Source organism: Hetaerina americana, unplaced genomic scaffold (assembly GCF_022747635.1).
Source record: "Hetaerina americana unplaced genomic scaffold, ioHetAmer1.1.p SCAF_247, whole genome shotgun sequence".
NCBI lineage: Eukaryota > Metazoa > Arthropoda > Insecta > Odonata > Calopterygidae > Hetaerina > Hetaerina americana.
In genome coordinates this window covers 258282-279617 of record NW_027286816.1, presented here as the reverse complement: position 1 = coordinate 279617, position 21336 = coordinate 258282, and the positions used below count along the sequence as shown (strand labels likewise).

The window sequence follows — 21336 nt, the reverse complement described above, 5'->3', positions numbered from 1 at the left end:
GTTTGATATTTGCATATAAATTCCCTGGCAGTGCTAAAGTCTTTATAAGTACATCCACATTTCTGGGATAAAGTTGTTAAATAGATGTATTTCAGATATAAAGGAGGGGGCTCTAATGATATAATTTTTCTTTGCAATATTATAATTATTGGTTGTTTGAAGTGTAGCAATATAACAAAGTATTCATTCCATTAACTTTTAGGAAAAAGTAATGCTATATATTTCATCCAGCATAAATGAATTATTGGTTGAGTTTAATGGTTTGAATAATTTGCATTATGAGTATCTGCGATACTCGTAATTACCTCCTTATCATAAGAAAAATTCTTTATTGAGACAGCCTATGTATTAGATATGGCAGCTTCAGTATGATATAGTTTAAACACCCACTAATTGAAGCATTAGTGGTGGAAAATATTCTTTATTTTGTTTATCACCCTTTCCTCTTTATTTCATGGCATTTATAGTTAACCGATATATATTTCCCAAGTTTCTGTATACTGAGGGGCTTCTTATTAATTACTATATTCAAGGGATTTCACTGCAGAAGAGAATAAATGTAATGTTGTATTAATATCATGGATTTGGTTTGTAATTTTAGGGGAAGAAATGGGCTGGAGTGCTGACTTGCCTTTTAGAAAATCTGCATGAATTAAGATGTTAGAAAAATGTTTTGGGCATGTTTAACAGTCTGTATACTACACATACAGGGATTAATCTGTTTGCAGCAACCGTCCTTTGGACCTCTGTATGGTTAAAGTATTTAAATAGGTACTGGACCTACTAATGATATTGAATTGCATGAATATTATTATTTTGTGTAATAATGTGTTGTTTTCATACATTTTGATGTGTACAAATTTAAAAAATTTATTTGTTAAATACTACATGCATAATGTCAATTGAGGGAATTCTTGAAAAACAAATTGAAAACAGAGAGCTCCTATTCGTATTTCATATTTAGTAGTTCCCCTTTGCTGGTTTCATTTTCAGCCTCTCATATTATCTAATTCATCTCTCTCATTTCTTGTGGCATCCAAAATATCTTATTATTTTTCTTCTTCTTTCTTCATCAGCTATTTTAATTAATCATGTAACATCCGTTAGATTTCGATTGCCTTCCAATATATCCTCCATTCTTTTGCATTCCATGAATATCCTTTATCAAAGTCCTCTATTTACCCATCATATCTAGAAATTATAAATTTTTATGATACCCACATAAACTTACTTCTTTCTTCCATTCATACTTTTATTTCCCATCTAAATCTACATTCCAAAAATCTCCAGTAAACTTAAATTCTCTTCTTTTGAAGACCAAGTTTCTGTACTGTTTAATGTAGCTCTCCATTTTAATGATTTGGAGAATATTTTCTTTACATCTCTGCTGAGAGTCTGTATCATTTATTCCTATCTTATGAAAATACTCCTATAGCTCAAAATTCCTCACTTGCCATTTTAAACTTTGACATATGTGTAATATCACTTAGGGAAAGAGGTCCTGTTGATTTATATTTTGCTCTTCTTCATTGATATTTATCTTAACCATCTTCCTTCATCAAAATAATCATTACCATCATCTTGTGATCGATCCTCATCCCAAATTTGTTATTAGACACATTCACCAAAAATGGCCGCTGGTATTCTACCAACTTACTTAATAATCAATCATTGGGAAGTTAACTGACTTACTCTGTTACCTGCTTTCTGTCGTTAAAGTTTCAAAATTTACTCTGCCATGCTAATTATTATCACTGCATTCTAAAATAATTGATTATGATTTTCCTGCTGCCTTTGACATCTGTCACCTTTGTATGAAGTGATTAATTAATATATTTAGGACAAAATTGCCGTTCTTATGATCAACTCCCAACTGAATGCTTCCATTTTCTTGGTCTACTTATCTCCCTCAAAAGCATTCTCAAATTTAGTGAAAAATTGAAAACAAGCTGAACTATGTATTAATAGTCACTTATTGTGTGCACATTCATGAAAATCTTATCTAAACCAATGGAGCATTCATTGAGTAGATATGCAAAAAAAATATATTTCTTTTGCTTGCATTATAGATGTGATTACTTACTCAAATGATTAACTATTCCACTGTATTGGCTTTAATTTTTTGGCCTTACAGAAAATCTAGACTATCATTAAAGTCTTTGAAAAATAAATGTAGTATTCAATTGGGTTGGCTGCCTTTTGGTGTAATATCATGTTTGTAGAGTGTTAGGAGAAAATGCAGTTCTAGAGATCAGTTTTCAAACTTCGACTCTTCTCCCTCTGAAATGGCAACTAAGGACATTTTTTGTGGGAGGGATTCACTTTACCATTATAATTTTCTGTAAAAAATGTATCTCACTCAAATAATATTTTTCCCATTTTTTCTCTCTTGGTGTTATTGTAATAGATGTTGCCATGTTGAATGTGGACGGATGTCTCATAATTCTTCATTAAGCTTTTGATAATGAACTAGTAATTTTATATTTCATAGTGTTTATGCTTTAATGTTGTATGTAATTGTAGATTGTATTTTTGGGGGATGTTGATTTATTTTTATGCCCAATTGCTAATGTTTTCTTTCTTTGATGATAAAATGTGCCATATTACCTAATTTGAATGATAATATTAGCTTATTTATTTTTTTGCTCAATGTGTTAGTTGTGTATTTTTTCGTATTTACTCTTTATAGATTCTCATTTTATATATCGTATTAAACAGATACATAGTGTGGATTGTAAACTTTAATGTATGATAAACAGAAAAAGTCAATTTTTATGATTTTATGCTCAAAATGTTAACTCAAATGTTGCATCTAAATGAGTCAATTTTCCGCTCAGCATATGTCCATATTTTTCTTGTTCAACTCTACTTTTATATCAGTTTAATTTATACAGCTTGTGTACTTTTATGTTAAGTTACACATTCAATTTATTATTATTTTTTAATTTATTATATGATCATTGTTTTTAATAAAATAATCAAATCAATCTAATATGTTGGTGATACCAACATAGTTATTTATAGAGTAACCAAAAACTGGCATACTCCATCTGAACCTGAAAATTAGGCACATCACTTGTTCTTTACCCAAAACCTATAAAATTGATCCTGCAATCAAAAAATAGCACCATTCTCAACTGGTTAATGGTCTTCATCAAACTGTGCATCAGGGAGAACCTGATAGCATATGCAGGGATGCTATGGTATTATGTATGTAACAAAGTAATGAATGATTTTTTGCTGTGCCTGCCTTTCTCAGTGATCCTACCGATGTGTAATGGCAAAGGGGGGTAGGTTCTAGAACTATCTTATGGTGGTCCAATTATTGAAAGTATTGAATGATGTGGCAGAACATGGAGTTGTGCATTTCAGCGAAAGAAATTCCTCTGCCCTAACTCAAAAACAATGCCTGTGATACTCATAGTGGGCAACCATAGAGATTTGTTTTGTCGTAACAAAGAGGATGTGATTCATTTGCATAGAAAAGAGATGTAGCAATGCATTATTGAATCAGTTTTTAGAAGAAAATTCAGCAATGTGATTAACATTAGGTGAAATTATTGAAAAGAGTTTTCCTGAACTATTGGAGTTGTGACTTTTGTCAATCCAAACATTATTCTTTGATAGAGTTGCCATGGTCCAATTTATTTAATAGCTCTTCAGTATTACTTGTTAAAATTGGCAATTTTGAATGTGTTGCCTATGGTTAGTGAGTTTGAGTTCCCAATTTTGTAAGTTTCAAGTTTTGTGATACTGTAGTTATTTGAGCATTTGAAAAATAAATATAGTATTAAATCTGCCATGTTTATGTGTTCAGATAACTGACTATTTTTAAAGTGTATATATTTGTAGTGGTTGACTTTTTTTTCACTTTTCCTGGGGTGAATATCTAGTCAATTTGTTGCCTAACTAAGAGGAGAGGAGTTAGAGGTTCCCTAAACCTGTGTGATTATCTCATATGCACTTAAGGGATGTAATTCCTTTGCCCCCCCAACCCATCTAATACCATATTATTTATAATTTATTCTTTGTTGCAATCAAACAAAAGTAAAAACACATTTTGAAGAATTTTAGTTGTTTAAAATTTAAAAATCCTGTGCTCTGGTGCAATCTTTATTGATCTAAGAAAGTTATTGTGTGTGGTCAGCTAAATATGAACCAGTTTTACTGCAGCAGAATCCTAATTTCCAAACTAATTTCATCTTTATTAGATCCTTCTGTACATCTTATATTGCCCATGAAATAAGTATACCATAAAATACATTACAAAAAAAACTTTTCAGGTAATGCTTTTCATAAATTTGGAACTAGCGTAAATATGTAGGCTGTTTAAATATCAATGATTTTTTGGTAATGACCCAGATTAACAGTATCAACTTAATATATAATGTGTCTAATCATTGCATTTAAGTTCATATTTAATTTGCTTTTATAAAATTAGTGGGAGTCAAATAAAAAGCATTTTGAGATTTTGTTGAGAGTTATTTTAAGACAAGTAATTTAAACGTACATTTAAAAAGTAATTTAATGCATATTGTACTAGCTCATGTTAATTCAGCATTTTTGGCATATTCTAATATAATTATGAGTATCTTTTATATTTCTTTTCACAGAGTAGACACATCTTTGGTGTTTTTCTGTGTAGTAGTAAGTTTGGTCTGTTATTTATCTAGTGCAACAACTAAGACTTGATATAATATGCATGACATTTATACATCATTATAGCATGGGAATTCTTATAATTTTTGGACATTTCTTATGCATCTTTTCAGTTTTAGTATGTATATATGGTAGCTGCTGCTTATCATTTCTCTCCTTGAATTAATCTATTAGATCACTTAAGTACCTTGTACATATAGCAAATTGTCTTGAATTGATTCTGTTGGTAGTTTCACTGCACCCTTTTAGTGTTTTTCATGTGTCCACATGTGTTTATTAATTTATTTATTGGATGTATACAATGCTTATGGCACCTATTATTGGATTAACTCCAAACTTAAATATATTTTGGTTATAGTTCATGTTAAATGCATCATGAAATTATTATTAGTGGCTATGTTGAAAAGTTCTGATAAATTTTTGCATAATCCCACTATAGGAAAATGATCTATATTTGCATGATGATTTCAATACAAACAGCCCTTAACTCAATTAATGGATTTAACATTGCCACATTGGGACTTTAAAGATGCATGTTTAAGTTATAAAGTATGCCTGTTTTTCCTGGCAATGTATTCTCGTTTCAAATCACTAGGAATAATGGATTGACAATAGATAAAAGTTGAATTTCATGTTAACTGCAGACCTGTTTAAAATTTATGTTATATTATATTTAATAGCTCTAATGAATATTATTATTTCATTGCCAAAACTTTTTGGGTATACACAGAGAAGCCCACCTCGTCGTCTTCAGCGGCAGTCCTCCGATCGGGACATGGAGATTGGAGAGGGGACAGCGATGAGGAGAGGACCTAGTGGTTTGTGCCCAACAACTCCCAATGATGAAGACATTGCCTATTATGACAATGACCGAAGGAATGCTAACAATTCTGAGCAGCCTGAATATGGGTACGTCTTACCTATTATTAACAGCATAACTGGGAGGGTTGGGAGGAGGCATGAGAAATTAAGATGATGTTATGGAACCAATGAAAGAAATGGATCCTGTCATCAACCATGTGCTAGAGTTATACCCTCTTAAAAACTCCTCACTGAAACCATTCATTAAAAGCATTATTCATTAAACATAACAGTTTCAGGTTTAACTTTGTGGAATTCCTTCATTATGAGGGCAAAAAGAAACTTACATAGCCACCATAAAGATTTAATATTTCACGACCATGGTTTCGATTCGCAGCATTGAAACCATGGTCGTGAAATATTAAATCTTTATCGTGGAAGTGTTAAGTTTCTTTTTACCCTCATAATCATTCATTGAACTGAAAACACCCTTTAATTGGTGGGTAAATAGAATTCCAATAACTTTAAACTTGTAGTTTAAATTAGCAATCATTAACCCTCAAATATTGTTTTGTCATAATAATTTCAGAATTAGTAGTACGAGGGTCATCCGGAAAGTAGTACCCGTTCGTGAAATAAAGACACAAAAGTAAATATTAACAAACATAAAAAATTTTATTTGAAAGAGGATACTTTAAACTACTTCTCAACATAATCTCCAAGCAAATTAAGGCATTTGTCATAACGTGTGACAAGTTTCTGTATTCCTGCTGCATAGTCCTTCGCCGCCAGCTCATTGAGATACGCGAGGGACCCATCTTGCACAAATTTTTGCATAATGCAGATGGTGTTTAACAATTTCATGAACAATTGTTCGAGAAACATTGGGAAAATGCTCACAGATGTCATCAATTGTGACGCGCCGATCGTTCCTCACGAATTCGTCAACTGAGCTCACCAGTTGGTCTGTAATGACAGACGGTCTCCCCGAACGCTCATCGTCGTGTGTGTTCCCCCTCCCCATGTTGAAGTTGCGACACCACCGCCGAACAGACGACTCGTCCATTACATTGTCTCCATACACCTCCTTTAATTGGCGATGAATATCACATGGGCGAACGTTTCTTGCATTGAGGAATTTAATCACTGCCCTCACTTCACAACTGGCGGCGTTCTCAATTTTTTTAAACATTGTAAACAATCACAGAAACAACACAGGCAATGCTAGCGTCACGCAACTTGGCTCAGAGAAGGCAGACAAGCCACTGAAGCTATCTGACCTCGTCCAGCGGCTACTCGCGTCGTCAGCACTTCATGCGGCACGAACGGGTACTACTTTCCGGATGACCCTCGTACATTAATAATACAACAAAACAGCAATAAAAAATCAATGAAATATGGCATAATAATAATTTTTCAATTTATTTATTTTAATTTCTTTATTATTATACACATTCTTTCACATTTCTTCTCATACAGCTACTGAATAAATAATTTGTAACTACAAAACATGTTTTCAGGTTCATGTTTATTAGAATTTATTTTTTTATTTGATATATTCCCCTACTATGCAAGTTGACATAACTTTACAGGCTCCTGAATGCTGAACTTTCTCAAGAATGATAACCCATATTAAACTTTTTTTAATGGCAATTTTCTCATGTGTTGCCACAGCCCCAATTGACATTGACCAAAAAACAATTGACCCTCCAGCTTATGCAGGTCCAGGGAAAAATATAATGACTTCTATTTCTTTAAAATATAGAATTATGTAGTATTCATTTTTTACTATAACTGTATTATATATCTGTATTGATCTGTATAACTGTATTACATCCTTAGCGACTATATGTTAATACCCACTAAATCAATCAGTGAAGGCAGTAGATCATAATAGAAGTTAAATTGTCAGTTTGAGTTGCAAGTGATCATAGGGAAATGTGTATTTATTTTTGAGAGAGAACAGGATGCTCATGGGAGAGGTGTATTTGCAGGAAGTTGTGAAGTGTAGAGAATCAGGGGGCAAGAGCAAGTGAGTAGAGAAGGTCATTTGACAGGACTAAATGGTGGTTTCTAATTCCTTTATTGTTTCACCCAAAATCTTAATACTCTGTGTAAGAAATGGAGAGTCTGAAGGAATTTTAGTCATCTTTATAACTCTTACTATTCTAGCCATCTAACTCCACAAACGAATGCCAAAAGCCTGCAGTATAAGTGGGGTTGGACTAGGATGTTGGTGGACTCAACTGCCTTCCTTTGCCACATGAGCATATGCCACTGCCATTTAAAACCTATATGTTTGTGATCCCTCTACCAGTGCCTGTGTAATAAGCTGCCCTCAGGCCTCTAACATGCCAAAATGCAGAAATTTCAAATCCATGTTTTGAAAAAATACATCTCACAATCTAAATGTGGCTCTAAAACAAAATATTTTTATATTGTATGTTGTGAAGATTACAGAACTGGCAAATTGTAAAAATTTTATATGTACTTATTTATTTATTTAAATGGCTGTTTGAAGTACAATTTTTGTTAAGAAAATTTTTCAATCATCTACTAGTCTAACACTATTTTTCTATTCAAATTTTTTCCTACTTATACGTCTGTGTTTATGTATTTTTAAACTGTATCTCTTCGACCCTTCCTATTGCATCCTACCTCTCAAAGAGTATGAAATAGATGGTAAATCATTTTTTATTTCCGACAACCATAGTTATTTTCTTTGTTTGTATTCATTTCTTCTTACACCTGAGCCTTTGTTTGTATTCATTACTTCTACTTAGTCATGGTGGAATCAGAAGGTATTATCACTCAAGAGGCAGGAGACAGAAAGACAGGGTATACATAAAATTAAATGAGGTCATTTGAGATGAGAGGAATGAATATTTATTATAAGCTCAAATTTAGTTGTCCCAGTAACCTTCAGTTCTAGAACAGGCTTGATGCAGAATTTTGATCACTATTCCTATCAGATAACCTCTTGAAATCTTTGTAATTGTTTGTCCTTATTTGTCTCACATCCTAGGGTTTCCATCACAGATCTTCCTATTCATTTGGCCTGCCACAGTTGTATCATTGAACTATTATGTCTTAAAATGTCTGATGGCTTTGTTCCTTTTTATTTTCAGAGCTCTCATTGCATTTATTCTTTGCAGTATTTCTATCGTTGATGTTTAACCATTTCAATTTATTGCCCCTCTGGCAACATGGTTTCATTGTTTACAATTTTTTCTCTGATGCTGTCATCATTCACTTCTCACATTCATGGAGAATTGCACTTAATGAATGAATTGACATTGATACTTATATACTGTGGCAATTTTTTTGTATAGTTAGACTTTTATTAAAGATTGTCTTTTTGACTTGTCAGATTCTACTCTGGCCCAATTAACTTTTTCAATAGTTTTGATCATGCTTCCCAAGCAACAAATCTCATTGATCTTTTTAGATTTGGATTCTCTCGTTTTCTGTTTTTCCCATGGCTTTACATCTCTTAGCTTAGTAAGTATTTATCTTCACGTTATAATTTTTCCTCACCTACCTCAAGTTAATGCATGCCATTATTAGATACCTATTCACTTGTTGTAACTATCTTATCACTTGCCTGAATTCAAATTTGGGATTGGGGAGTCAAATCTAGATTCCTCACTTTCCATCCTAATGCTTTGGCAAGTTAAGCTACATTTCATCTCTGTTTATTGACAAAAAGTACAAAACACAAGAGCAAGTGCCTAACTTCACTTTTAACAACTGACACACCTCTTAACACTGTGAACGTCTAAGGGCTTTTGTTGCACCTTTGGGTGATACTATTTTCTAGTCAGTTATACTGATTCTTACCTTTCTGGTTCACCTCTTTGTTTTTTCCTGAATCCTACCCAGTTATCAACTTCTTGATGAATTCATCAAATATAAATGGTGAAAGTGTATATCATGACCTTACTTTTTTATTCTAATTTAATTGTTTATAATTCTAAATTTTATGGTAGCATTAAGTCTCTAAACAAACTGTAGACCAAAAATCTTTGTTAAATGATACTCCTGTAATTTTTAGAATATACACAAGTTATTATTATTTATTCTCACCTGGTGTAACCTGGAAGGAACATGATGTATAAAAATTAGATATGTTTCCCTATCTCTCAACACAAATGACACAAGAAAGATTTAAAACCTTTTCTTATGATGAACATGGATAATTTTAAATGCAATGTACCAGATCACAAAGAACTTGTAAGTAGGTAGATAAATTCAGAAATCCTTGCTGAGAGTGACATGGCTAAACAGCTAAAAAACACATATCAGAAAAGAGATCAGTGTCATTCTCATCAACTCCACAAAAAAAATATATTTTCCTAAGCACCTTCGATTTTAACTTTAACTGTTTTATGCATTCTTTAAACATTGAAATAGTTTGGGAAATTTTTAACACATTTTAATGGATTATATTATTATAAATAATGAAAAAATCTTCATCATCTAGACTTTATCATATTTCTTGAAAGAGTATTGAAATATATATCCTCCAAGAATTCATAAAACAATTAGATTAATATGAACATGAGTAATTTAGCATTCAATATATAATAAGTTCAAGTCTATTTTATAGCAACTGGTGCCCTGTTTCTGTTGATATTTTTCGGTGAAAATCATATTCTTTGATAATTTATGAAATCATAACCTTTTTATCAAGACATTTCTAATAATGGCATGATTTAAACCAGTCATTGATGGTTTGTGTCATGGAAATTAAGACTAATTGGTTATGTGTTTGGGTGTGATAATTTTTCTAAAAGTCATTAAATGTGCCATTTTTGAGAGTGGTTTTGTGGATAATACCAAGTAATTCATTAGTGCAAAATGTACTGAATTAGCAACTGGCTGATAGTCAAGATAACCAGACAGCTCAGTACATGTTGATTTTTTTCCATCCTGGGGACCATGGGTTTGAATCCTTCCTTATGTATAATGAATTCTCTGTTTTTATGTAGTTTATATTCTGTCATTGAAAATATGGTGTGGCATGGCCTTAGTTATATTCACTTTTAGATTCCTGTTAAGTTAAGTTGGAGAAATTAAAATTTGTGAATAAAGTAAAAAGTTAAAGTAGTGAATAAAAGGTCCAAAATTGAGGGACAATATGGAGGGGTCAAACTTTTTGAAACTTTTCTGTTTCTGTTGACTCTATTTTTTCAATTACATTCAAATTCAGTGCTTTGGTGTGAACCTGGTTCTAAATTTGTTACAAAAGTAGAATGCCTAAGCCTAAATAAAACTCCCCGAGGAATCAAAGAACGTTTTTTAGCTCAAAGTGAAGAGTATATTTTTAAACAACCACTTGCACGCAAACAATATGCATAAGAATTCATTGGATAGGCCTGAGAACTTGTCACTTCACACATCACTGTAACCCTTGAATCAAGTGGGAAAGCACCACATCTTGAATGGAGAGACACAGAAAACATGAATTAATTAATGCAAGGCAATGATTGCAAAATGTATGGAAAGTTTTAAAAATTAACAGGAATATCCTCGGTACCTTGTGCTAGTCACTTTATATGTTAATGCATGACCCTTTCACCAAATGATGATTTTAAAATATGCGTTTGAATTGTCATTTCTTTAGTTCATATCACATAATTTTATTTTTTGCAGGTATAGTAGGCAAGTTACATCTTACAGTTCAAGTTACGATATTCCAGCACAAGTAAGTTGGCAAATTACTCTCCATTAGCAGCTAGTATCTTCTAAGAACCATTTGGTTTTTTCAGTTTATCTGCTACTTTTTAATGCATTGTATAAATAATTATATAATTTTGCCTGTTTGGTTTTTTTGAGTAGTTCCTTATGATTTGTCATAAATCGCCATTATCTTTAGGGTGAAGAAGAGCAGCAACATTATGAAAGAGTATGCAGGCAGCAGATGCAACAGTCTCAGCATCAGCGACCAACAGGTTTGCATTTGCAGCCTTCAGCGAAGCAGCCCTCAAGTCGTCCCAATGCTGGAAGACCAAAAACTCGGGTGAGATTTTAGGTTCAAGTGAATTAACCACATTTATTTACTCAAACTTAAGGCTGATATAGAGCATATTATTCCTATAAAAGCTTTACTTCTTTAATCCTGTCCTGATTTAATAAAAAAATCAACCTAATTTTTTCCTCTAAATGCTTAAATAATTCTGAATGATTCAAATTTTATTTTTTTAAAGTAGTACTGTACTGGGTTAGGGTAGATTTTTGATGGACCCTGGCACCAGACACTACTGTAATGTTATATCTGAACTGTTCTATTTCTCTTGCATGTTTGCTTCTATGAGAAGTCCAATGTTTTGTCTGCCATATTGTGCCTGCTGAAGGAGCTTGATTACCCAAGTTTAGAAGTTGTTGAGATGGCAGTTAGATCACGAATGGATGAATTTGAAGACTGACTCAAAACCCCTCCCACACCATATGTATTTCTACTTTGGCATTGGGGAGGGAAAATACCAAGGCTAATGGAGTGATTTTTAATTCATTAACGAAAGGTACTTGAGCTATGAATTTGGAATTCCAATGTTTGCAAAATAGTGCAGAACATTTTGGACCAAGCAAATAATTAACCTTGATCAGTAAATACAAATTCCTGATCATGGAAGAGGCAATGCTGTATATTTGTCTAATCTTGAAAGAAATAACAGGCTATCCTAACCATTGTGATGTGAATGGTGATCTTTAAGGACATCCAATGTTTTCATAAAAAACAATGTTTGTGTTTTGACTGTGGAATGTTGAAATATCTTACCACATCCAGAGTTGTTGTTTACCTAAGTTTTTATAGAGTGTAATTGTTGCTTACAGTTTAGGAGCAATTATGCATAGTTAGCCGTCCATGTCTTGCTGTTCATCCATAGGGTATGATTTGCGGGATTATTATTTTATCACAAGTTTCCGCAATGAACAAACTAAGTCAAATATGAAGGAGCAGCAAGTCTTTTGTTCCTTCCATGTATAGCAGTGTTTTAAGAATGATGACACTTTTGGTTGTGAATAAAAGATCATATATTTGTAAATAGTAATTAACAAATTGATTGTTTTATCTTTGCCTGCATTTTCCTCTGGGAGAGTATTCATTTAATTAGGTTTTGGGTTGAAGTTGTGTAAAATGGCTATGTTCTAAGCAAGTCTGTGGGAAAAATTAAATTTTACCCACAGTTTTATCAACTTACTAATGATCTCCATTTATAGCCCTTTCCTTAAGCCTAAGGTTGTGTCTAATAAAAAATTTTTTGCTATATGAAAAAAAATGTGTAGAAAAAAGATATGTATTAAAATTTGCATTGCAGTAATGACTTGTTATAAGCTAATGGTTACTGAAACAAGTTCTCAGTTAATTCTCACATTTCTGACATTCATATGTGTGGATTTCCTGGCCTCCATTTCAAATTATGGAGCTGAATGATGAGTAGCTGATGTTGATTGAAATACTAAACTAATTGCCGTGCCTGCACGTATAACCAACTAAGCTGTCTTTGTATTTGGGGAAATGAATTTCTTTGTTTTAGAATTGAGTCATATGTCAAATGAGTATTGTTTTTATAACCATGTTTATTAAACTTCCCTGATAGGCTTACATTTGAATTGGGAAAACAAAGAAATACCCTTAATCTGACTGCCTAAGGACCAGGCTAGAGTTTAATTGTAAGACTCTAGATTTTGGAAGCTCTCTTGTAACTTAACTGTTAACTATTTCTCATTGGCTGATGTACATCTTTGATCACCAAGAGTGGTGAACTTCATCTCATGAAATAGATCCATTATATTCTGCTTTGATGGTGATTATATCTAGGGAGATGAATGGTCTTTTACTGTGTCATTGGATGAAATTTTGACATGTATTCAGAATTATCTGCCTTCCCCTCATATAAAATGTTGGGTGTAGCAGTTTATGAATTTGGAAACCAAGGAAATTATTCATTAATAGCAGCATTTATTTGGTTAGCATTACCAGCCTAACCTTTTTCCTTTTTTTGAATTGCTAGGGAAACAATTCATTGCATTAAATATACCACTGTATAACATTGTTTTCATGAAGTAAAATTCATGTGAATGGAAAAATGTTTTATTTACTTATGTAATCATTAATGGCATGCTTAGGAATTGATATTTGATCCACCCATCATGTACTCTTAAAATATTGCATTATTTTATTGTTTTTTTTCACAAAATAAACTAAAAAATACTATGCATTAAGAATCATAAAATTATTCATAAACTTTCCAAGTTCTTCATGATGATTATTAGCCATGGAAAGTGAAATATGTACATATGTATACATATATTTTATGCATCAATATTTACATTTAACTGTTTTTAAATATTTATTTCATTGTACTGTATACTAGCTGTCTATTATGAATTTTCAGAATATTTTCTTGTCTGCTTTTATCAATGGCATAATGCTCTTCTAAGCACTCCAATGTCCTTCTGCCAAGGTTTTCAAATCTTTCTAAAGAAACCTAATTTAATATGCATCTGTTTTGTCTTTTTTTTAAATCCTATCCCAGGGTCATTTTATGATGAATGAAAATGTAGAAATTCACCCCAGGAAAAGATCCTACCTTTGACTGTCTTGGGCATGGGTGTTTTTAATATCATTGTTATTCATGAACAATGTTAATGGCATGAAATGGAAAGTTTTTCTCTGCAGAAGAATAAATCTCTACTTAATTTCTATCATATATTTCTCCCTATGGTCTATGCTCTCACTAGGATACTGATCAGTCAGTATGAATTTTCAGGATCCAAGTATTTATCTGAGTTAATAAATCCCCCATATCTGGCTTTGATTTTAAATACCTGGTCATGGAACTAGAAAGGTGCATGCTTTGCCAACCAGACTATCCCAGTTAAGAGTTACTGATTTTATCTATGCTATACATGTTCATGTGATACAATGTATGATACAGGAAAGTCAAATACTAAACAATGTGGCTTTTAGATTTTTTGGGTGAAACTTTTCATAATTCCTTTAAATTTTACTTAGAATCTGATTCTAACATTATTGATCCCAATGAAAATATGCTGCATATATGTGCAACCCAAATTAATTAAGATTGCATATTCTAATATGCAATATTATGAAAAGTTTAAAACTATATGTGTGTGCATAGGTTTTTATGTGAATGTCATTAATGCTGCGATCTTGGGAATTGATGCTCAAATTTAGCTGTTCAGTTTGGTATTTCTATTTTGCACTTGCATTGACTGCCATAAACAATATAGTATTGACTACCATACGATGGACATGAAAGGCCAGTATTATTGATCAAGTAATAGATTTGTCCATTGGCCTAGTCATGAAATTAGAAAAAAACTTATTATCCTTTTTTTGCATGGTCTGCAATAAAAATTAGTCATATTTTTTTCCAGACTGCTGGAACCATGAAACTTATTCCTTCTATCTCCATTCAGTGTGGTACTTGTAGCAATGATAATTTAACTATTTTTAGTGAAATAATTTTTGCATCACCCATAGTTTTTGATTACATATTCCAACTTCCTCACATGCACAATAGACTGGATAATCAAGAGTTTTCTCTCATGCTATGATGATGTTGAATATTAGTTGAAAAATTGTGGTATTTGAAAATTCCTGGTTTTTATAATCTCATCATACCACTCCGTAATGCTAGGACTAGCGTGAGTACACAATCTAGTGCTACTTGGGTACTTGCATAAAAAGTGCATCCTACAAACTCATCCCATCAACCTGTAATAATATTTAAAGTGGGGTATTATTATTTTACTTTAAAAAAATGCAAAGATTATATTAACTGACCTGCATCTCCATTTAATGGGCAGTGTCATCAACACTTTTACTACTTTGTGAATGTTCTTCATTTCAGGTACATTTGAAAACCCACTTAAGTTTTCTCTGCTTTAATTACTTAAATAATAACAACAAGATAATCTTAAATCTTACTTGAGCTTAATCAAAGTTAATGAAAAAATTGTGTAATACCATCGAACAATATTGATAAGTGACCACTTAAGGTAGTTGTTTGTTTCTGGATAGACTGCATAAGCCATCACATGGAAGGATTTTTATTGATTGATATAATTATGACAATTATCATTTGAACCATTTAATTATTGATCAACATTCTTCTAGCTTTTGGAAATTTTATTTTAAAGGTAAGGAAGGCAAAGTAATGCCAAATTTAGGGAAGACAGGCTCTTATCTTTGAAGATTTTTATTGCATACTCTTTGAAATTCAAAGCAACCAAACCATTTGTTGCTTTCCAAATTTACACTCATATTTATTTTAGCCAATGATATTTTGGATAGAAATTTCCATTGTTTTCAATATTTTGTTTTAACATGGGGACCACTCTACTTCTTCAAGAGAATAATATTGTTAAGATGCCATTGCATCCCTTTGAGATGCATTGCAATCATAAACATAATTCTTAAAAAAAAAGCTTTTTTGTGAAAGGCTAATTAATGTATGCAATCCATATTTTCAAATATTTTGCAGAGTTTATTGACATATTCATTTTCTATGCTGATTAAAGAAGAAAGTGATTATATATGCATGCAGTATATTTAGGATATTAAAGGCAACGTTTTTGTGCTAAAAGTGACTGGAAAATCCAGGATTCATGAAAAAAATTAATAAATTTTCTTTTGGAAGTATGAAGCCAAAGTCATTGAAGAAACAGTTTTCAGCCAAGTGGTAGTTCTGGGGTCAAATAAGTAAAACATTTGATTTGGCTGTGATCTGAGGCTTCTTGATTTGAATCTGGGTGATACCTCTGCCCAACCCATCTGAAATGAAGTTGTGTGTGATTTTCTGATTATCAGAACTTTGTAGGACTGCAGGTGGCACAGGAAAAGGAACTTGCTTAATATGTGATTACCTTAGGCCTTAGGACCTCTATCCTCACCTCTGTGGGGGCTATTTAAAAAAATTCCCATCATGATGATTCAATAGTTTTTATAATTGGCAGGTTTCAATGAAAAAAATTGGGATATGATTTATGCCAGGCTATTTTTGTGGTTCCGTAAATAATGATACTCATCATCATAAAATCTTTCCTGCCAAACAAGAATCCAGTACATATGTTATTATATATCATAATTCTACTTACATATATATGAATTTTATAGATGATAGCACCATAACTTCCAATATGTCATGTGGTAGCCTAGTCTGAAACAGTGATGTGCATCCCCTCAAATTACCCTTCAGATCTCCTCTTATCTATTTCGCTCCACATAAAGTGCACCACTGCCACAACTGCTTTCCTCTATGTAATGTGACTCATTGTGCTATTATGTACTGTAAAATTTAATGCATCTCTATGTACATAGCTTTGAATATTTAATATCCTCAGATTATTTGAAAAAATCTGCGAATTGAGAAAAAAAGGAGTTTATGCTGGCATTCTGCTTTAAAGCTTTTTTTTGGGCAGCAAAAAATGAAATCTGTCATTAAAGAGTATTCTGGCAATGTATTCTCTTTATATTTAAACGGTCTCTTTTATCATCCAAAGCACACACATCAATAGGCATTCACTGATACCAATAGTGAATGTTTTTGTTCAAATCAATGGCATTTGAAATAACTTCAATTGAGTCAGTTTTCCTAATGCAGGTCATTATAGAGAATGGGCATGCATAGTGGGCTCTGAAAATATTTCTTAAATTATTGAAATCATAATGTATTTGGATATTTTATAATATCTTTGTTATGATTTAGTAAATTAAGTAGTTATGTAGTTTAGTTTTTTTATATGGCTTCATGCTGTTCATTATGGAAGGCATAACTTATGTTTATTATATTTATTTTATTACATGCAAAGGGAAGTGCTATTGCAGTGTAGAAGCACTAATGATATTAAATGGCCAATCTTTTTGAGAATGTAGGGTAGTTTATTTACCAATATTGAGTGGGCGATTTATTTTCAGTGTAATCATTAGGAATAAAATTATGTAAAAACTGTTTCATCTCATTTTATCATCGGCCATTATTATTTAAAATGGCCTTTTTATGTAAGACTTTTAAATATGGAGTGTGCTGGTTTTTGAGTAGAGTACTTTTTCTACTCAAAACTCTCCTCTGTTTCAGTATTTCAATGAAATTATAACCCATTGGGCTTAATGTAGGGGCTTTGGCAATTCAAAGTAGTCTCAAAATGCACTTTAGTTATGTTTTATATAAATACGCTGACAGGAAATCCAGGTGTGTTTCATTGCATTGAATACATTTTGAGGGACCAGGTTTATGGACCCTGAAAATGGGCTGATTATTAGGGACTCATGTCATTGGAATTATGAGATAATAACTATGAAATAAAATGAACCAATAGCTCAGTGTAGTGGGAAAGGGTTCCCAGATAAACTTGGATTGAATTTATGTATCAAATAGGTAGCCTGCCTGAATTGGCAGAGGTTTCCCATAAAAAGAATGCTTTTTATATTACCTAAAGAAAAGTTGGCTACAGATTTTAGACAGTTTAAAAATGGCTATTGACCAATGTATGGCTTCCAGAAACAGCATGGTGGACCAGGGTTATTCAGTGTGCCTCCAATAATGCATTTTCAGAATTTATGTAGTAATATGTGTAACATTAAAAATACCTTATCAAACTGATAATGATTGGTGGTAGATTATCAGATTAATGATTTTTTTAATAGTAACCTTTTTTAATATTAAGATATTTTCATGCAGATTTATCTCCATCTTTGAATTTTTTATCACTGCTGCAAATGCAGGTATAACATGTTGGTTGTGATGCCACTTTTTCCTAATTTCTTTGTGTCATCCTACGTGCAATTATTTTATTCCCATGTTGTCACAACAAATTTATAAGTTGGACTTCTTTCTTCCAATACTTATGAAATTATGATTGGATACATAAAGTCTGTGATATTTAATTGTTTTATAACTTGCATCAGATACTACAGGTACATACTATGCCAGTAGAATGAAAAATGGTACTTGCATTTGAAAGGAGCTTTTGCAGGTACTATATGAAGAATAGAATACATCATTTATGCTTTTGAAAAAAGTCATGTTAATGGTTTGAGGTGGTCCAGATGCTGCCAAGATTAAAATCATGGAATGTAATTATGTTTTTATTTCATGTTGCTTCTGTTATTAAAATGATAAATCATACATTTATGTTCATTTTTAGTTTTGAAATAAAGGTTCTAAAATTTTTATTTAATGCACCTGCATTACTTTGGTATTTATATGATAAATGAATAGTTTTTTTCATCATTGATCTTTAAAGCACTTAATTGTGTCTGGTGTCAATACTCCTGAATGTTGTAGTTAGTCCTACAAAGTTGAAAACTATAGATTCAACGGTCCATGATATAGATTCAATTGTCCATGAGCTGTAGAAGCTCATGGACATGTTTCAATGTAATGGAGAGGTAAGAGCAAAAATGATTTTGGGGCATTTCAACCATATTTTTTTCTCTTTTAATCCTCATGCTGGTTAGATTTTGAAAATGTTGAACAAACTTTTTACAGATTTCCTTTCAACCAATGACTGAAGTACTATTGGGTATGTGATATGTAACTATGTTGACAATTTTGTAAATAAAAAGTACCAATAAAACAGTATCATTACTTGTGATTTTAATTGTGTATAAAAGTACAAACTAATGCTAATGTATGTATTTATTATTCAGCTCAGAATTTGTGCCGGTTTAGTAGTAGCAAGGTGTTTTTACAACTAAGTATCTACTGAAAATTTTGAATCTAGCTTTTGTTATAATTAAGATGGCATTTGAATTTAAAATTACTAAATTAATGTACTCTGCTGGAGTTCAGACTTATTTAATGGAAGCCTAGTAGGTATTAGATTTCATTTTGCTGAGTGTGGAATATTTTCGTTTATTTAATTAAATATTATTGTTGTGGGAAGTGGGTCTTTATAGAAGTGATTCATTCACCATGTAGCTGCGCTATGTAGCCTGGAAGCCCCCTTGTGCAGAAATAATTGGCTACAGCCATTTCAAGGCTTGATCAAAGGATTTAGTTCTAAGCCTTTGAAGAGAATTGAAATCTTTTCCATGAGCATTACTTTATTCCAACTTTGGACTAACTTTTATGCTAAACAAATCCAAAGAATAGTTTTTGTTGAACTATGCAGAAATGGTATTTGGCTTGGCGCTTCCATGGTTGAGGTCAATACACACTTCAAGCTTAGGTCTATTAAAATGCACTTTGTTACTTAAACCCTAGATGGGATTTAAACCTGCAATATATGAACTACACTTACTGAGTCAGTATTATTTTATTAATTTTCTTTTCTTTATTGAAGTCATTGTGCCTGCCAATGGAAAACTCAAAGAATTCCTAGGAATACCTCTGAAAATGTAGTGGATGTTCAGGAAAGATTGGTAATTGACACAGTTGACATAGAAAAGTTTCTTCACCCTCATTTTGAGATGCATCCTAAGACACTAATGATTTATGTCTATATATGTCAGTTCTTATTTACAGCCCTTGCAATACTTGACCCTCCATTGAGATGATATAGACTGAAGCAGCAGTTCATGCTTTAAATGAAAATAAAGGCCTGTATTATATCATATATGCCACAAGTTACTGTTGTGTCTACTGTTGAAGCTTTCCGTATGATTTTCCACTATTTTTTTACTTTCACCAGTGGCATCTACTCAAAGCAAGCACTTTTTCTTTAACTTGAGTAGAAAGTTAACGAAAATATGAATAAGGTTCATACCTTCTTTCTTGTACCTGATAACTGCTCAGCAAAACCCATCCCATTAATTCCCATCCAGGCCCATCACAGTAATACTTTTAATCAATGGACAAGTTTGATGGTTCTTCCATTCTCCAATTTGAAATATAAACATGGAAAAATAATACCGAAGTCTTTCAGCTTCAAATCAGAAACTAGAGTTGATAACTTGAGCACATTCAGCCATCACTCTGTGGAAATAATTAATAAAGGAGCACTTAACTTTGTATCTGTTGACATGCATTTTTTTGCCTTACCTCTTCCAACCTCCTCCACCTCTCCCAACCCCTCCCCAAAAGCTCATATAATTTTTCAATTATGTTCTTAACAGCTACCATCCCCCCTCCTTCCTCACACCCCTGATCTTATCCTTTAGCCTATATAATGAAAGATCTGCCTTATATGGGTTACACCTGATAATAACGTTGTAAATGGTTGCAAAAAACATACAGGAATAGAGAAAAAGTTACATATTCCTAATACCTAAACCTAGCCATCTGGAGTGTAATGCTACATTCTAATATCGTTATACGCTGACTGCAATGGCAACTATAGAGAGACAGCAGAGGATGTGCATTGCCTGGAAGTCTGAGGTATGGTATGGCTAGATAGTTACCACCACAGATTTTGGTTCATATCTGTAGTATTTCCCCTGGCCTCAGAGATAGCAATGGGCTCCCTTCACAAAAATTCACCATTACTTTGATATACACTTCTCCTAAGGAACTCTCGTCAAATGAGAAATTTTGGCATAGGAAACCACAAAGAGATTCCAAAGCTGGGAGAGAACTATATGATTGGGCCAAAATCCCTAAGTCGTCATGTTTTTTCACTCAGATGGATTTTCCTCTTTATCCATCCAACTGACACTTTCAATACTCACTGATGAGCGGCATGCGCGATACCTCAATGTACCAGAATAGAGAAGCAAAGCCAAATTTGCGCTTATTTTCTCTGTGTTTATTAAATTTCTTTAGGCTTTAAAGGGTGGCTAAATTGGGCAAGCATTCTTCCTCGAAGAATTAGGAAACGGTTGCATAAACCATTTCTGCGCGGATCTTTGCAAACTATTCATATCGCGAATACTATGCTGCAGCCAAAAATCAACGTATTTTC

General features: G+C 32.5%; 1 protein-coding gene across 1 annotated transcript in view; it reads left to right on the top strand.

Annotated features, from left to right (window-relative positions):
* LOC139689560 (uncharacterized) overlaps nucleotides 1-14461 on the top strand; it is a 36591-nt gene extending 22130 nt beyond the window's left edge. The window contains exons 5-8 of the mRNA XM_071586716.1: nucleotides 5390-5568; nucleotides 11116-11167; nucleotides 11339-11482; nucleotides 11781-14461. Of these exons, the coding sequence (XP_071442817.1) occupies nucleotides 5390-5568; nucleotides 11116-11167; nucleotides 11339-11482; nucleotides 11781-11888 (483 nt within the window). The 3' untranslated portion in view covers nucleotides 11889-14461. The remainder of the gene's footprint in view (nucleotides 1-5389; nucleotides 5569-11115; nucleotides 11168-11338; nucleotides 11483-11780) is intronic.
* Nucleotides 14462-21336: the final 6875 nt, after the last annotated feature.